Here is a 14,534-nt window from a genome sequence, read left to right as displayed (position 1 = left end):
GGTGTTGTCCGTGACGCCATCATCCCCATCCATCAACAAACAAAACTGTAAAAATGGAACATTGTATCTTTGCCCTATGTTCATTCCTTTTGGAACCGGTTTTGGAAAGGTTTGGCTACTTCTCAATCAATATTTAATTAAAGAAGTATCATTTAAACTTATTCATAGAATCTACCACACAAACCATTTCCTTATGAAATGTAAAAAAGATACGAATTGCAGTTTTTGCAATAATTGCTTAGAAACTGGTTCATTTATACTACTGCCCGTTTGTGAAACCTTTTTGTGAAAATGTTTGTGATTTTATTATTAAGAATGTTGATAGAGATTTTGTTTTATTTTGGAAACATATTCTGTTATATTTTGTTGTTTTGGTGAATCATCAAAGAATTTACCAGCAATTGTATTTATGATTAATTTGATCCTTTTGTTAGCAAAATTTCATATACATGTTAATTTTCTGAAAGAAAACCCTGTTTTTATTTCCTTTAAAAAAAGAAATGGAACTTTATGTTGATTCAATTCGATTTTCTTTTAAACAAAAGGCACTTTGTAATTTCTTTCATATCTTTTTGTAAACTGCCCCTAGTGTTTTGTTTTGTTTATGTCTATGTTTTGATACTATATTACTGTCAACAACAAAAAAAAAATGTAAACATGGATCTGAAGCAGGTGGTCATGTATAAGAGACAATGTGTATGACAAATTGAATACATAATACTTAATCACTGGAATTTAATTACGCCTACTTACATTGTCTTACAATAAATTATACATTAAAATAAAAGTAATCAACACCCAGCCTTTACTTTTTAAAGGTCGTTAATCCACTGTTTTACAATATACTGTATATATTAAAGATTTAACTTTTTTTTTAAATACGTAGGAAATAAAATTTCAGTAAGTAAAGTAGGCCTACCGAAGTGAATCAATATTCAATTCAGCTTAATGGAAAAGGGACACAGTTAAAAGTCATGCATTTGTTGTTGATTTTATAGGGATTGTGATACCATGACCAGAATGCAGGCATTGCAGTCATTACATGGACAAGCTGTTTATGAGCAGAACAGCCTATAGCAGAAGGGGGTGTGTGATGGGAGGTGAGAGTGCAATTCTAACCAAACACCTATTAAGGATGAACTGATATATGTGTTGTGGAGTGTTGTTGACACTGACTTGTTTGTTTGACCAGGGTGGCTATTGAAAAAGTTCTGAAAACAATTATCATCTTGTTGAAGATACCCCTTGGTCAATCATCAACAGCTACAAAGAACAAAACAACTGTTAACAAAGTTATCTATGCTTTTGCATGCTTTAAGGATACAGTAAACTGTAAATATTTATAGTGACTCATATGGACATCCTGTATGACAGGTTATGTCAGGTGTGTATTCCCTGTTTTAAAAAAAACTATACTCACATTTCTGTGTATGTCTTGACCATAAATGACTTTTTTGGTACATTTTTAGTGTGTTTATAATACTGAAGAAAGTTTTAAATGCTACATTTAAACTTAGAAATAATTGTGCATAATAAGGCACCAAAACAGTTTAATACTGCACAGCTATGTGGGTGTTTCTGCTCACATGGTTTTCCCTTCTGTAAATTTAACCTGAGTGGTATCCTAATCCAAAAATGCTGGACACCTGCCTTGAATTTCAACAGACAGTCTTGACAAAAACACTTACATTATGGTTTGGCAAGTAATATTACTATCACTGATAAAGCCTAACCTTGGCACTCATATGATAAAGTGTGAATCCAATATTTGCTACATGTTCTGTTCTTATCTGTTAGTTATCTTTAGGAGAATATCATGTATAAAATGACACAGATGATCTTTAAATTAGTTTCAGATTATCATTTTATGGTAGTATGTCATTTAAGACACTATTTAGTGATATATTTAGCCTTTGTGTAGTGCATGCTTCATGTTTATATTTGTCTTTTTATAAAATACAAAACTAAAGTTGTTTACATAAAATAATATTTTTTAAGACTTTTTTCACCGACATGTTGTCTGCACACCTGTTGTGGGTTCAACTAGCTTATGAAATACGTTAAATAATTACTGTCTATTATTACTGTTCAGATTCTACAAAAATGATGCATATACATGTCACATTCTATTCATATCACTTAAATCCTGCTCAAACTCTCTTTTGTCTATTTGAGACACACCATCCCACCTGCAAGTTGTTATCCACACCCAAATTTTCTATCACACAACAGCACAAACAACCTTTGAGAAAGTTGCTTTTTGAGAAAGCAGCCAACACAAAATGCCTCCAGCAAAAAGCAACATTTGCCGTATTTATTTAGGAAGCATGCATGTAACTACATTTTTTGTTGTGCTGTGCTAAGTTCATTCATTTATATTTTAATTAAATGAGCTACAATTATCAAAACTGCCATTCATGGGATATTCTGTAAATAACTTTATAAATACATTATTTAATAACAACTTTATTGTATTGCACTTTAACTAATTTAACAACTACAGATACACAGTCATGCACAGTATAATAAAACAGATGTGATATGCACATGCTTCAGGTGACTTTGAAACAGCACCACCTTTCGGAGAAAGTCTTGCAAAACCAATTCAACCATGCCGTTATATAATAAACGTTTAATTTTTCATAGTTTTCTAAATTTTCGATATTTCATTTGGGATTTTGCTTTGCAAAGCACTATGTATATTCTTATTTCAAGTCTTGAAATAAACAACTTGTAACTGAAATGAGGACATATTAAACCTTCCAATTATTATACTTTAATTTAAATGTTTTATTTGACTCACTGATACAAAAAAAGAGAAAAAAAGCCCGTTGAGAATCCGGAAGAATTCTGCATGTGGGAACCTTTGAAAGTTAAACTCGTTGCGTGGCGGAACACTGCAGTCGGCGGACCGGAAATAGATAGAGTCACATTGAAAATTGTGACATGACGAGGTATGTGTTCCAGTTAATATTCTTAAACGCATGTTATAGTGTAGTTTGTTCATACATCGCTCTACAAATAGTTGTTTACATCCGAGTGTTTTTCTAGTAACACAGTCTATGAACAGGCTATTCACCCAGCTGTCAGTCGCTATTGGTTTGAATGAAAGGTGTTCTTTAGTTACAGCGTAACGTAACTTGTATATGCAGTGTATCAATAGCTTTGCTAAGACGCTAGAAAACGTTTTGTGACATGAAATCTTAGTATTACATTTATTGTGATATCTTAGATATCCTTTTAGTAGCTTTGACTGTTTTATGTCCCTTCATCCCTTTTTAAAGATTTGAGAATTTATTGTGCAGAGCAACACATTGTGGGTTGTTGACTTTACAAGTTATACCACCTTTATTTATTTTATAAAGTTTCACTTAATTAATATTACATATAGGAATTTATAGCCTGTTTAATATTTGACCTGTGTTTCTCTCTCCCTTATCTTAAATGTGTGCTTTAAATGTTTTGCTTATAGTCAATATGTTTTATGTACAGCTGCTTTGTAACAATGAAAATTGTAAAAAGCGCTATATAAATAAAGTTGACTTGACCATTGTCAATAAACCGATTTGCATTAAACTACACAAATATGTTTTATTTCAGTTCATGATGCTCTGAGGGTGCACCAGCTGCAAGACTGTAAACCATGTTTGTCTCAAGAGTGGTTTCACAGATTAACCTGCTTTCCAAAGCGTCTGGTTAGCGTTTTGAATATCACAGTACTGATTAGCAAATATATTTTTTGTAAATTGTGCAAAGAACAATGTCTCCTAGTTTTTCTTTTTCAGGTTTACTTCCGAAGCAGAGCCAGGCTTTATGCAGTGCTGTACAACATTGCCATTCTGCCCATTTCAAAGCTTTTCACTCTACAAACAGATTCCTCACCTCAGCTACTGACAACAAGTATCAGCCCAAACTATGGACACCTCTTGATCCAGATTTAGAGGAGGTCCTTGTGCCCCGTAAACTGTCCGTTTCCCCTTTGGAAAGCTGGCTTTCCCTGCGCTATTCTCTCCCCCCTTTGCTGGAGGCTTTTTCGCCTCTGGAAGAAGGTGAGATTATAAGTGAATCCATGGCGCTGCCCCCGTGTGCTGTGCCATTACTGGAAGAAGGAGAATGCTCAACGCCGCTGCACTGCAAGAAAGTGCTGGAGATCAGGCGAAGGAAGATGAACAGGCACAAATACAGAAAGCTGCTAAAAAGGACCAAGTTCCTGAGAAGGAGAGTAAAGGATGTCAGGAGGAAGAAAAAGCAGGTTTGTTGTTTTGGTCATCTAGGCAGCAAGTGTACATTTAATATATTTCATATTATGAAAAACTTAGACATATCAGAGTATTATAAAACTGGGATTTTTCCAGACCTGAAAAATGGAAATGAAAAAAAGTATTTCAATGTCACAGATTTCTTAAATATTTTTCTAATATGAGGATATTATGAGTATATTGAAATCACTTAAGGATTTTGTTTCAGTTGAATTACTGTAAAGTTAACATTTTATCCAATATCGTTTATCAAAGCTGTAATTGAGAAAAAGCTATGTGTGTTTGTAGAACAAAATCATGGCATTTGACTCTGGAGCATGTTATTACAGGCCAAGTTTGAGAGAGATCTCATCCGAATTGCTAGACGAGCTGGACTGAAGAAAGCCCCAGAGGGATGGACAACACCCAAAGTCTTTGTCAAACTGAGCCAATCTAAAAGAGATTGAAAACCTTTGACAAGATGTAAATCTAGCATGTAATATAAATATTTTTGACTTTTCGTAACACCTCTCATTCCACCACTACTGTATTTGGAGCGAAACAGTGAGATGACTTCTTTCATTGACATCAATGTGTACATGTTACTGCAATAAAAATCCCTCTCTTCTAACTTTTCAGTAGTGTGCATTATTTAAAAAAACTATCATTCTACATTCATCTGTATTCCTACAAATGTTTTGAAGACTCATGTTTCTTGAATCACCGCTAGGGGGAAGCAAATGAACTAAAAACACTACTCTTTTGTTATATAGTTCTTCAGTTTAGAACAGATCTACAGCAACACATAAAAACGAATAAAACAACCCAAATCTGATATTTAATGCTAGTGGATGACGTTTGTTAAATGCTCAGTTATATATTAGTCAACTGTATCAGTTAGCCAAACTAATTGAATAGTTATTTTAGTCAAAACTGATTTCTTAAACTATACACAACAATTCTCCTTAGTAAATAGGACTAATATACATTCAGTTCTTGCGACCTCACAGCTTTTTCCTTTCTACATGTACACTTTTAACCTAAAATCTTGATGTTATAAAGGTTAACGTATATGTTATTCAAGAAAGTTTAGTATTTCATGGTTTTTAATATACTGGAGGAGGGGCTTGTTAGTGGTCCAGCCGAGCAGACGGCAAAGTTTTGTGTTGTTGTCGCGGGTCGACAAACTTCGTCAGGTAAGGAGGTAACAGTCCTTTAAAGAAACCGGTCATCAGAATAAAGCTGCAGAACTTTACCGGATATGTTTCTTGTGTTATACAGTAAGTAGCCAAGTCGTTATACTCTTACCATACCTCTATAATGTGTCTTTACATATTTATTTTAGCCGAACTTCACAAAGAATATTTTGTATTATCTTTGTGTCATCAGTGTGGGATTTTGCATCATTTGCGATGTAAAATCTGCACGCGTTGCGCAATAAGTCTCCTGCAGGCGTCATGCCAACACACTCCGCGTCTTTCTTTCTTCTTGCAATAACAACATTGTTGATTATGTAACGTTACTCATACTTGCAGGTCACACTTTGCATTGCTTTTAGTTTAGTGTATGGAAATTATTTATTCGTCTGTCTATATTTGGCAAAAGATTAAGAATCCCATACATTTCTTTGTTTTCAAAACTTTGTATAAACCTCTTCTTTCCAATCTCTCTATTTTAGTAGTGCTTGATCTGATAATAGGACAGTCAGTATGCTGTGCTTTGGTTAACTTAGTTCTAATATGTAGGCTACAGTATTAGGCAGTGCCTCAATGTGATCTTTCATAGTCTTAGCTTTAGTAAACAATCATATTTGTGTTGTGTTTCATTATAAAGAGATTTTCACATTTGTCAGTGCATGCTGCATTGTTTTCCTATGTAGAACTAGAATTAGAATTTTAAAAATATATTTTTCTTTCTAAAAATTCTTAAAATGTCAACTTGAATCATGAAAAATATTGAAGATTAACATAAATTAAAATATATCTTGTCTTGCATTCTGAGTTTTTTAATTTCAGTTAATTGTAGTCTTTTATTGTGGCTAGACACGTCATTGTTTAGTGCTGCTTGAGTCACGTTCAGACACTGTAATAAGTGTTAGAAAATGAGAGGGTTTGAGGTTATGAATTTCCATTCTTTGGTGCCCATACTTTGCTTTCCAGCTCAGGCTGTGCTAATAATAAAACATTGCCTCATTATTAAAGACATTCTCACTTTCATTTATGAAAAGACAAAAGACTTGTTATTGAGACATTTTTCCATTTATAATTATGACGTTTAATTGATATGTTTATTTGTTTGTTGCTGATTTTTCTTTTTTAATCTAACAAAATTAGAAATAGGCTTTTAACAGTCTGATTCTGAGTTTTGCTTCTGGGTTTAAGGCCTGACTGCTGGGAGAGAATGAATGGAACCTCTGTGTCACAAATTTCTTTGTGTTGGCATAGTAGCAAATAAAACATTAGTAACAGTTCTTCTGCAGCTATAAGACTAACATTTAACATTGACATCTTCATTTACAGTCTGAATGCTGATACTTAAAGGGACAGTTCACCCAAAAATGAAGATTCTGTCATCGTTTACTCACCCTCTTGTCATGTCAAACCTTTATGATTTTCTTTCTTCTTCACAACACAAATGAAAATAAACAAACAACTGCAGTACCCATTGACTTAAATTGGTTTTGTGTCCATACAATAGAAGTGAATGGGTACCGGCATTCTTCAAAATATCTTTTTTTGTGTTCTGTGAAAGAAAGAAAGCCATACAGGTTTGATTTGACAAGAGGGTAAGTAACTGATGACAGAATTTTCATTTTTTGGGTTAACTATCACTCTAAAAACAGTGATAATGGTAAAACATATCAAGAGCAAATACCAAATTTTACATCTTCAGATCTCAATAATCATGTCTTACGTTTACTGTTATCCTAATGCTTATTTCTATTCTCATTTCAGTCTGGACTGCCTTCCTCTTACCATGTGGTGAGTGAGTTAGTATATGGACACCATTCCATTAGCAGAGCTGCCAGTGTTTCATATAATGAATAAAGCATGTGAATTGTGTGTTTATTTGTATTTATTTTAGCCTGGGCACAAACCAGCTTGCAGAGTGTTGTCGTGGAGGCGAGGAATATTACTGCTGCCGCAGGGTCAGATGTTGTTTTACCATGTCATAACCAGAAAATGCTTTGGAGGCAGGATCGCCTGAGGGACCGTCAGCGTGTGGTGCACTGGGACCTGGTCCGGAACGGACCCGACTACACTGTGGAGCGCATTTTAGATATGTTCTCAGGGGGAACAGAGCGATTGTACAGTGACTACAATAGGGGCCGTATTACTATCTCGAAAGAAGCCTTCAGCGATGGCAACTTCTCACTAGTTATTAATAGTGAGTTTATTTTTTCAGATAATGTCACTGCATTCTCTTTTAAAACATGGTTAACTCCTTTTTGGTGTTAAACGCCTTTATATTTATGTGTTTTTGTTTCGTTTGTGCAGATGTGGACATGGATGATAAAGGCATTTATACCTGCAACCTACATCACCATTATTGCAAGGTCCACCAGTCCATTCAAATCCAGCTTAATGTCACTAAATCATGTAAGAAAACAAACATTTATTGATAGTTTACAAACTTTTATTTTAGTTTTAGCTAAAAGATGAATGGGAAAAGCAGATTTATATCTATACTGCCCCAAACTCAAGCAGTTGGTTTAAGGGATAGTTTGTCCAAAAATTAAAATTCTTTATTCACTCACCCTCATGTTATTTTAAACATGTGTGACTTTCTTTCTTCTGCAAAACACATGAGATATTTTAAACAGAACGTTGGTAACCAAACAACTTTGGCCCCCATTGACATCCATTGTGTAGACACAAAATCACTAAGACATTTCTCAAAGTATCTTCTTTTGTGTTTCAATTTTCAATTTGTATTTGAATTACATGATGACTTTTAATTTTTGGGTGAACTATCCCTTTAAAGCGATAATGTGTTGGGCTGTTCAACAGAACAACGTTGAAGAAAAAAATACACATTTCACCTTAATTCATCATACATTATGTTCAGTTTCATGAAAATGTCTCTCGCTGCAGCCCGAATGGAAAAGCGTGTTTGGGATGGTGATAGGTCTGTGTTCGTGGTTCTTGAAGGAAAGAGTGTAGTGCTTCCCTGCGTGAACCGTAGACCACTGTGGACAGATGGGTACAGGGACGAGGGCCAGCAGCAGGTGGTCCACTGGGACTGGCAAGCTCCAGGGATCACCCGTGACAGAGCAGACCGCCTCGTCGATGTATACGCCTCCGGAGAAAACCGACAGTATGGGCCCCTCTTCCTCTGGAATAAGATGAACATCTCAACCGATGCATTTAACCTGGGGGATTTCTCCCTCAGCATCCGTAACATTCAGCCGTCTGATAAAGGCCTGTATTCTTGCCATCTTCACCATCACTATTGTGGACTACATGAAAGAAGAATCTTTCGGGTGATTGTCGATTCATCCGTCCAGCCTTTGCCTCCAGCGCGCTTCCCAACTGAAGCACCAGAAACACCTTCCTACCGTCCTGCACTGCCTGCTGATGACCCGAGTAAGAATGTATTTTGACATTATTTAAAGTGCATTATTTAAAATGAAAGTTAAATTTATTTCTTTTTTCTTTTTTGGGGTATGTGGGACGAATGTTGCTGGAGATTTGGGTTACGTTTAAAGCCTACATTTTTCTCATTGTTTACTTTTTGCATAACAGAGTATGCAAGGAGTATGTAAGAGTAATCTCTATCTATCTATCTATCTATCTATCTATCTATCTATCTCTCTCTCTCTCTCTCTCTCTCTTCTCCTTCAGTCTTTGTTCCGATTGGCTCACACTAGAACTCTTCTTAAGAAATGTTTGTGAGTGTAAGTGAATGTTTTTGACAGAAATGCGGTGAATAGGTCATAAATGAGGTGGGGGAGGTTTTATTGGAAAACAGCTTCATATTTCCTCTGTTTAGCAATGGCTGAGCTCACTCTATAAACTATTACAGCCCCACGGAAGGTCATAAGAATGGCTAACACTCTCTTTGCAGATTTTATCATCATTCCTCAGACAATATTTCCCATCTTGCAGAGGCAGCTGCTGTTTGTCGACATGAAAAGCGACATCTGTACAACATCTGACTGGCGGTAACATAAAAGCAAACCGGGGGAATGTTCTGTGTTCGATTCACATCTTCTCTTGTCTGTGAACATTTTGCCACGGCCCTCTATAAGTAGAAAAAGATGACTTGGTTTCTGGTGGACTGTATACAGTACCTTATAGATTTACTGTCTGAATGTGATTTTCTACGGAGCCCTTTTAGGGACATGGGGTGGAAAAAGTATGAAAGGGAAGAGAAACATATTTTTTAAAGCTTTTGCGTTATCTCGCAAAAGTTTTGCGTTCCCGCAAGAAACATTGCGCTCCCTAGCAAAACATTCAAAAGTCCTGTTGTCCCGCTCCGTACATTAACAACAGAGTGGTTCAGAGTAGATTCCCGGACCAATAACTCGTGAGCTAAACGTTGTTATAACACAAATAACATATAATTCCTTAGACAATGATCTACAACCTAGTCTTCCTCAAAACGAGAATATAAATTCATCTCTATATGAGCAGGTGACATGGACAAGTCCAAAGAAACCGTCTGTAAAGTGACTATAAATCCGAAAAGCGTTACTACAAAAATATTCATTAATAACTTAAATGTTACACACTGTGGTCTCACCAAATTCAGTGTACACATTAATGCTCTCCAGCTGAATTTAAACTGGTTTTAGTTATACTACAGTATGTAGCACTGAAGTTAATGACTATTTTTCGTAGCCTAATGATCTTCGGGTTTTGCACTTTACAGACGATCCCTTCGGTCTTGTCTCAGCCGGCTCCCGCCTGAGATCAAAACAAGGCTCGATTTGTGTTAAAATTAAGTTAAAATTCATTGTTTACGTTACATAGAATGAGGTGTCATTTGTGTTATAAGAACGTTTAGCTCACGAGTTATTGGTCCGGGAATCTGCGACTATAAACCAATGTTTATGTACGGAGCTAGTTTTAAATTCTGCCAGCGGGACATTAAACATGAGGTGTTTTGCGAGAGAACGCAAAAGCTTAAAAAAATATTTTTCTCTTCCCTCTCATTTTTTTCCACCACCATGTCCCTAAAAAGGCTCCGTAACTTTCTGCTTTTTTCAGTGGAAATTTTATTTTTTGAATGGCCTTTAACGTTAAAGACGAAGTGTATTATTTCTGTGTTCAATTACTGTTTTCAAACAGGTTTCTCGAACAAATACAAATTAGACACAACATACAATAAGAGTTTTTTTTTCATTGGAATTATACAGACTCCTGATGCATTATTATAATAGTAATAGTTTGTGGGTGACGATGTCATTGTGTTGCCAAGCCAGGACGGAGCTTGCCTCTCGATTTTAGACAATATAAGACAAACAATTCACTAACAGCAGCATTCGGTGTCTTTATTTGGTTTATTCTGGCATACCGACACTCAATTCCAAAGACTGCGGCAGATAAAATCAAGAATTCTTATTGTGAGGCAGGAAATAAATGGAAAATTACTCCAGACAGACTGACCGTGGTATTTCTCTCTGCCTGCACTATCGTCTCTTACTCTGGTGGTTCGTGTTTTTTTTCTCCATTGCTGCGACATGACATCAGGTCTGGAACTCATTACCCCTGTTTTGGCCATTCTGACATGAAACCCCATCCCTCTCCCTCACGCCCGCAGGCCTGGGTGAAATGGGAAAACCAAACAACATGTATTTTTGCTTACACAAAACAGGGGCTGATGTGTAGTTAATCAATAATTTCTGTAATATGTGTGTTTTGCTTTGCTCTTGGCCTTATTTAGTACTAAAAACAGATTTTTAAAGCGCTCTCCTTTGTCTGGTTTTCTGGGTTTTTTTTTGGTGTGCAGAAACAAATGTGGTGGAGGCACCTCATGTGCTGAATGTCATTCTACCTGAGAATCAAACTCACCTGCTGCATCAGGTGGGCTACATCCTGGCCATCTTTGTGCTTCTGCTTCTCATGCTCATTGGAATCATTATGACCACAAGACACTGTAGAAGAAAAGGTAAGAGTGGACGGTTAATAATTTTATAAACAATAAGTATTAGTTTTATGATCATAAAAAACATGGAATAAGAAGCTGGTTAAAGGAACAGTTCGCCCAAAAACGAAAATTCTGTCTTCATTTACTCACCCTCAAGTTGTTCCAAATCTGTATAAATGTCTTTGTTCTGATGGGCACAGAGAAAGATATTTGGAAGAATGTTTGTAACCAAACAGTTCTTTGCCACCATGGACTATAGTAGGAAAAATTGCTTTATTAATTTATTTGTTTTGTTGAACACAAAAGTAGATATTTTGAAGAATGTAGGAAAGCAAAGAGTTCTGGGGCACTTTTGACTACCATTGTCATTTTCCAATTTTTCATTGTAATATTTTCTGTGTTCATCAGAACAATTTAGAACAACTCAAGGGTGAGTAAATGATGACAGAATTTTTATTTTTTGGGTGAACTGTCCCTTTAAATAAAATATTTAGTGTAAGTATTACCTTCCTTGCTGAACTTTCTTTTGACATTTGATGAAATATCTGTTTCAGGGCATGAGTTTGAGGGTCAGAGGGCTCAGAGGTAAGGTTTCAAACACTATACATAATGATCTCAATGGTCATCTATACCAGATGAGTTAGAGAGACACAGTAGGTTTAACATGAAAAGCATTACTTGGCAGGGGCCGAAGGACATCCATTGAACTGTGTGCCACAGAACGTCAACCCTACAATCAGGAGGACTTGCGGCTGGGTAAAACTTTCCGTGATTACTCACAACTGCTTCTCTTAAAGCTGAAATAGGCCATTTAAATAAAGACATGACACTCAGAAGTTTTCTCTAGACTCACAGATTTTCACTGGGCTTTCACTAGTGCTACACAAAGATTTAACGCTTTCTAAGTGTCTAATTGCTGTTGTACTTTGTTGTTGTAGCTGTTGTAATTGCAATTTTTTTTTAAAGATGAACGCCTCACTGATGACAAATATATCAATAGATTTCAAGATTTTTTTATCCCAATATAATTTTTATAATTTTTCATATTTGCAATCTACTGATGAAAGAAATCCTTCATTTGTTTCTCTTTAGACTACAAGAACAACATAATGAAAGAAAGGTCAGAAGGAAATATCTATCCCTCTCCGAAAGTTATCGATCTCAACAGAGGTGATCACTATACTGATTCTGATCTTTAACAATCAAATGCAATTAAATGTATTTACGTTATGTGTACTCTTTATTTCTCTCTCCTACAGAAATGGACAGAATGTCATGGAAATGATTGATCTTGAGCTGCTGGCTGGACCAGAGCAAAATGAAGTGCTTCAAAGACTTTCAAAAGAGGTTTACATTTACTTTACACAAACAGAATTGTTGTCTTTCAGCTGCAGCGTAATTACTGCTCACGTCGTTGATCTGAAACACACTCAAGTTTTGTTAATATTGGAAAGTCACAGGTACAATCTTATCCTAACCACAGTTTAGTAAAATGATAGTCTGTTGACTTAAAATCACAAACATGTGGTATGGAAATTTGCTGAATTTAGCTTTTGGTGGTACTCTACAATTGTGTGTAGTTGAAGACTGTTATTTTACAGCTCACCTAAATCAAGCCATTACACTGTGGTGCTTATCCACAAGAGATGCATTGAAAAAGAATCTTATAAACCTCAGGAAGTAAACCAAATAGCTGTGGCTTCAGGACATAATAGTAAAAGATGGTACAGAGGTAAACCTCAACAACCTTATGGCAATTACATGTACTGTTTGTACTATTCTTATGTGTATCTATATATTACTTTTCTTGAATTTTGATTCCTACTTGACTAGGACCTCTTTGGTCCATTGTCTTAGTTTTACAGTTTTATGAACATGGCACAGTGCAGTTTAGTTCAGACTCATTTATCTTTATCACTTTATCTTTTTTTATGGGCATCAGTTTTGAGCTTTTCTATTGGTCACTAATGCACATTTACACACTGTAGGTTATGAAGCATTTATGCATTTTTTTAATGTTTAAAATGATTGAACAATAATCTGAACATTCTGAAGTGTATTTATCCTTAGAATACCACTACAGAATCACATTGGTGTAGAGGACCAATGTAAAATATAATAAAATTTATTCTGAAAATACTGCGTATGTATGATTTATGGTTTATTATATAAAACAATGTTGCTCCATAATCTCCCTTTTCACCTTGAGAATGTGTATTCACACTGGTGGAACCAGTTCTTGTCAGTTTGTGTTTAATTGCTCACGTTTTAAAGCTGATGGAAATTTGTTTTGCAGTAAAAAAAACACATTTATATTAGAATTACAAACATTATTATAAACAACAGTTTTGCATAAACTTACATTAAATTTGAATAAATGTATTTGTGTATAATGGAAAAAACAGACTAGAATAAATGTTATATTGTTTGAATTTGAAATATAATCAATTATTTATTTAATTTGTCTGTTATTATAGACAACTTCACAATTATCACCTGTGTAAATATCGCAGCAAGTCTAAAGAGCCATAAGAGTAAATAAGTCATAAATTCATAATTTTTTTTGTAGGGAGTTGTTTTGGTAGATTACATTAATGACACACAGCTGGTATGGATAATAACTCTAATAACTAAGATGTGAAGTCATCTTATAATAATTCTTCTGTGAGTTTTAGAATGTTAGCACTGTGTAGCTGTATTATTTCATTATAATTTAGTACAGGGGCGGCCTGACCAGTAGGACATAAAGTCCATAATGGCCGTCCCACCGACGGCTTACGGCCGTGACCAGGGGCGGACCGGCCATCGGTGCACGCAACACGAAGGAGCGAGACAGACACGTATACATGTAACGCAATGACACGTTGCATACAACACCCCCCTCCCGTCGAAAGACATGCTGGAAGGCAGCTGTGGGCCGAAAACTCCAGGGCCGTTTTTGCTTACCAAACTGCCCCTGATTGAGTCTGATTTTACTCTGCATTTTGCGGTACTATTGAAAGGCATGGGCATACTTTCAACAATGACTCCAGGAGTAGAATGAAAAGGAAAGCGTAGCGCTGCTGCCCCCTGTTGTTAAAATACATAAATTGACCTACATGCAGACTCAGAGTAATGGCTATTGCAATCATTCCTGGCTCAGTTACTTACTATACCTGCCATTAAAGCTATTGGCCAGATTCTGAATACTCTAATGGCTGAGCA

At 35.7% G+C, this 14,534-nt stretch overlaps 2 protein-coding genes and 1 long non-coding RNA gene across 3 annotated transcripts; all 3 read left to right on the top strand.

The window, feature by feature from the left end:
- Positions 1-10: 10 nt before the first annotated feature.
- Positions 11-1,442, top strand: LOC130571803 (uncharacterized). Its single transcript, XR_008965127.1, has 3 exons — positions 11-109; positions 999-1,100; positions 1,193-1,442. It is a non-coding gene; the product is annotated as an uncharacterized LOC130571803 (long non-coding RNA).
- A 1,424-nt stretch (positions 1,443-2,866) lies between these two features.
- Positions 2,867-4,856, top strand: aurkaip1 (aurora kinase A interacting protein 1). Its single transcript, XM_057319585.1, has 4 exons — positions 2,867-2,954; positions 3,601-3,695; positions 3,786-4,252; positions 4,589-4,856. Exons 2-4 carry the CDS (start codon positions 3,644-3,646, stop codon positions 4,703-4,705), a joined length of 636 nt encoding a protein of 211 aa, XP_057175568.1. The 5' UTR covers positions 2,867-2,954; positions 3,601-3,643; the 3' UTR covers positions 4,706-4,856.
- A 511-nt stretch (positions 4,857-5,367) lies between these two features.
- mxra8b (matrix-remodelling associated 8b) lies at positions 5,368-13,545 on the top strand. Its single transcript, XM_057320174.1, has 10 exons — positions 5,368-5,518; positions 7,193-7,219; positions 7,323-7,625; positions 7,736-7,837; positions 8,333-8,824; positions 11,193-11,351; positions 11,885-11,915; positions 12,016-12,086; positions 12,423-12,500; positions 12,590-13,545. The coding sequence occupies exons 1-10, from the start codon at positions 5,500-5,502 to the stop codon at positions 12,613-12,615; spliced, it is 1,308 nt and encodes a 435-aa protein (XP_057176157.1). The 5' UTR covers positions 5,368-5,499; the 3' UTR covers positions 12,616-13,545.
- The last annotated feature ends 989 nt before the right edge of the window (positions 13,546-14,534 follow it).

This window comes from Triplophysa rosa, linkage group LG21 (genome assembly GCF_024868665.1).
Source record: "Triplophysa rosa linkage group LG21, Trosa_1v2, whole genome shotgun sequence".
Lineage (NCBI taxonomy): Eukaryota > Metazoa > Chordata > Actinopteri > Cypriniformes > Nemacheilidae > Triplophysa > Triplophysa rosa.
This window is presented reverse-complemented; position numbering and strand designations above follow the sequence as displayed.

Bases quoted from the DNA above. Each gene is read 5' to 3' on its own strand.
- aurkaip1 (XM_057319585.1), top strand. From the start codon at position 3,644: ATGTTTGTCTCAAGAGTGGTTTCACAGATTAACCTGCTTTCCAAAGCG. The intron at 3,696-3,785 runs GTTAGCGTTTTG...TTTCTTTTTCAG, and splicing joins CCTGCTTTCCAAAGCGTCTG to GTTTACTTCCGAAGCAGAGC. The intron at 4,253-4,588 runs GTTTGTTGTTTT...ATGTTATTACAG, and splicing joins TCAGGAGGAAGAAAAAGCAG to GCCAAGTTTGAGAGAGATCT.
- mxra8b (XM_057320174.1), top strand. The intron at 11,916-12,015 runs GTAAGGTTTCAA...ATTACTTGGCAG, and splicing joins GAGGGTCAGAGGGCTCAGAG to GGGCCGAAGGACATCCATTG. The intron at 12,087-12,422 runs GTAAAACTTTCC...GTTTCTCTTTAG, and splicing joins TCAGGAGGACTTGCGGCTGG to ACTACAAGAACAACATAATG.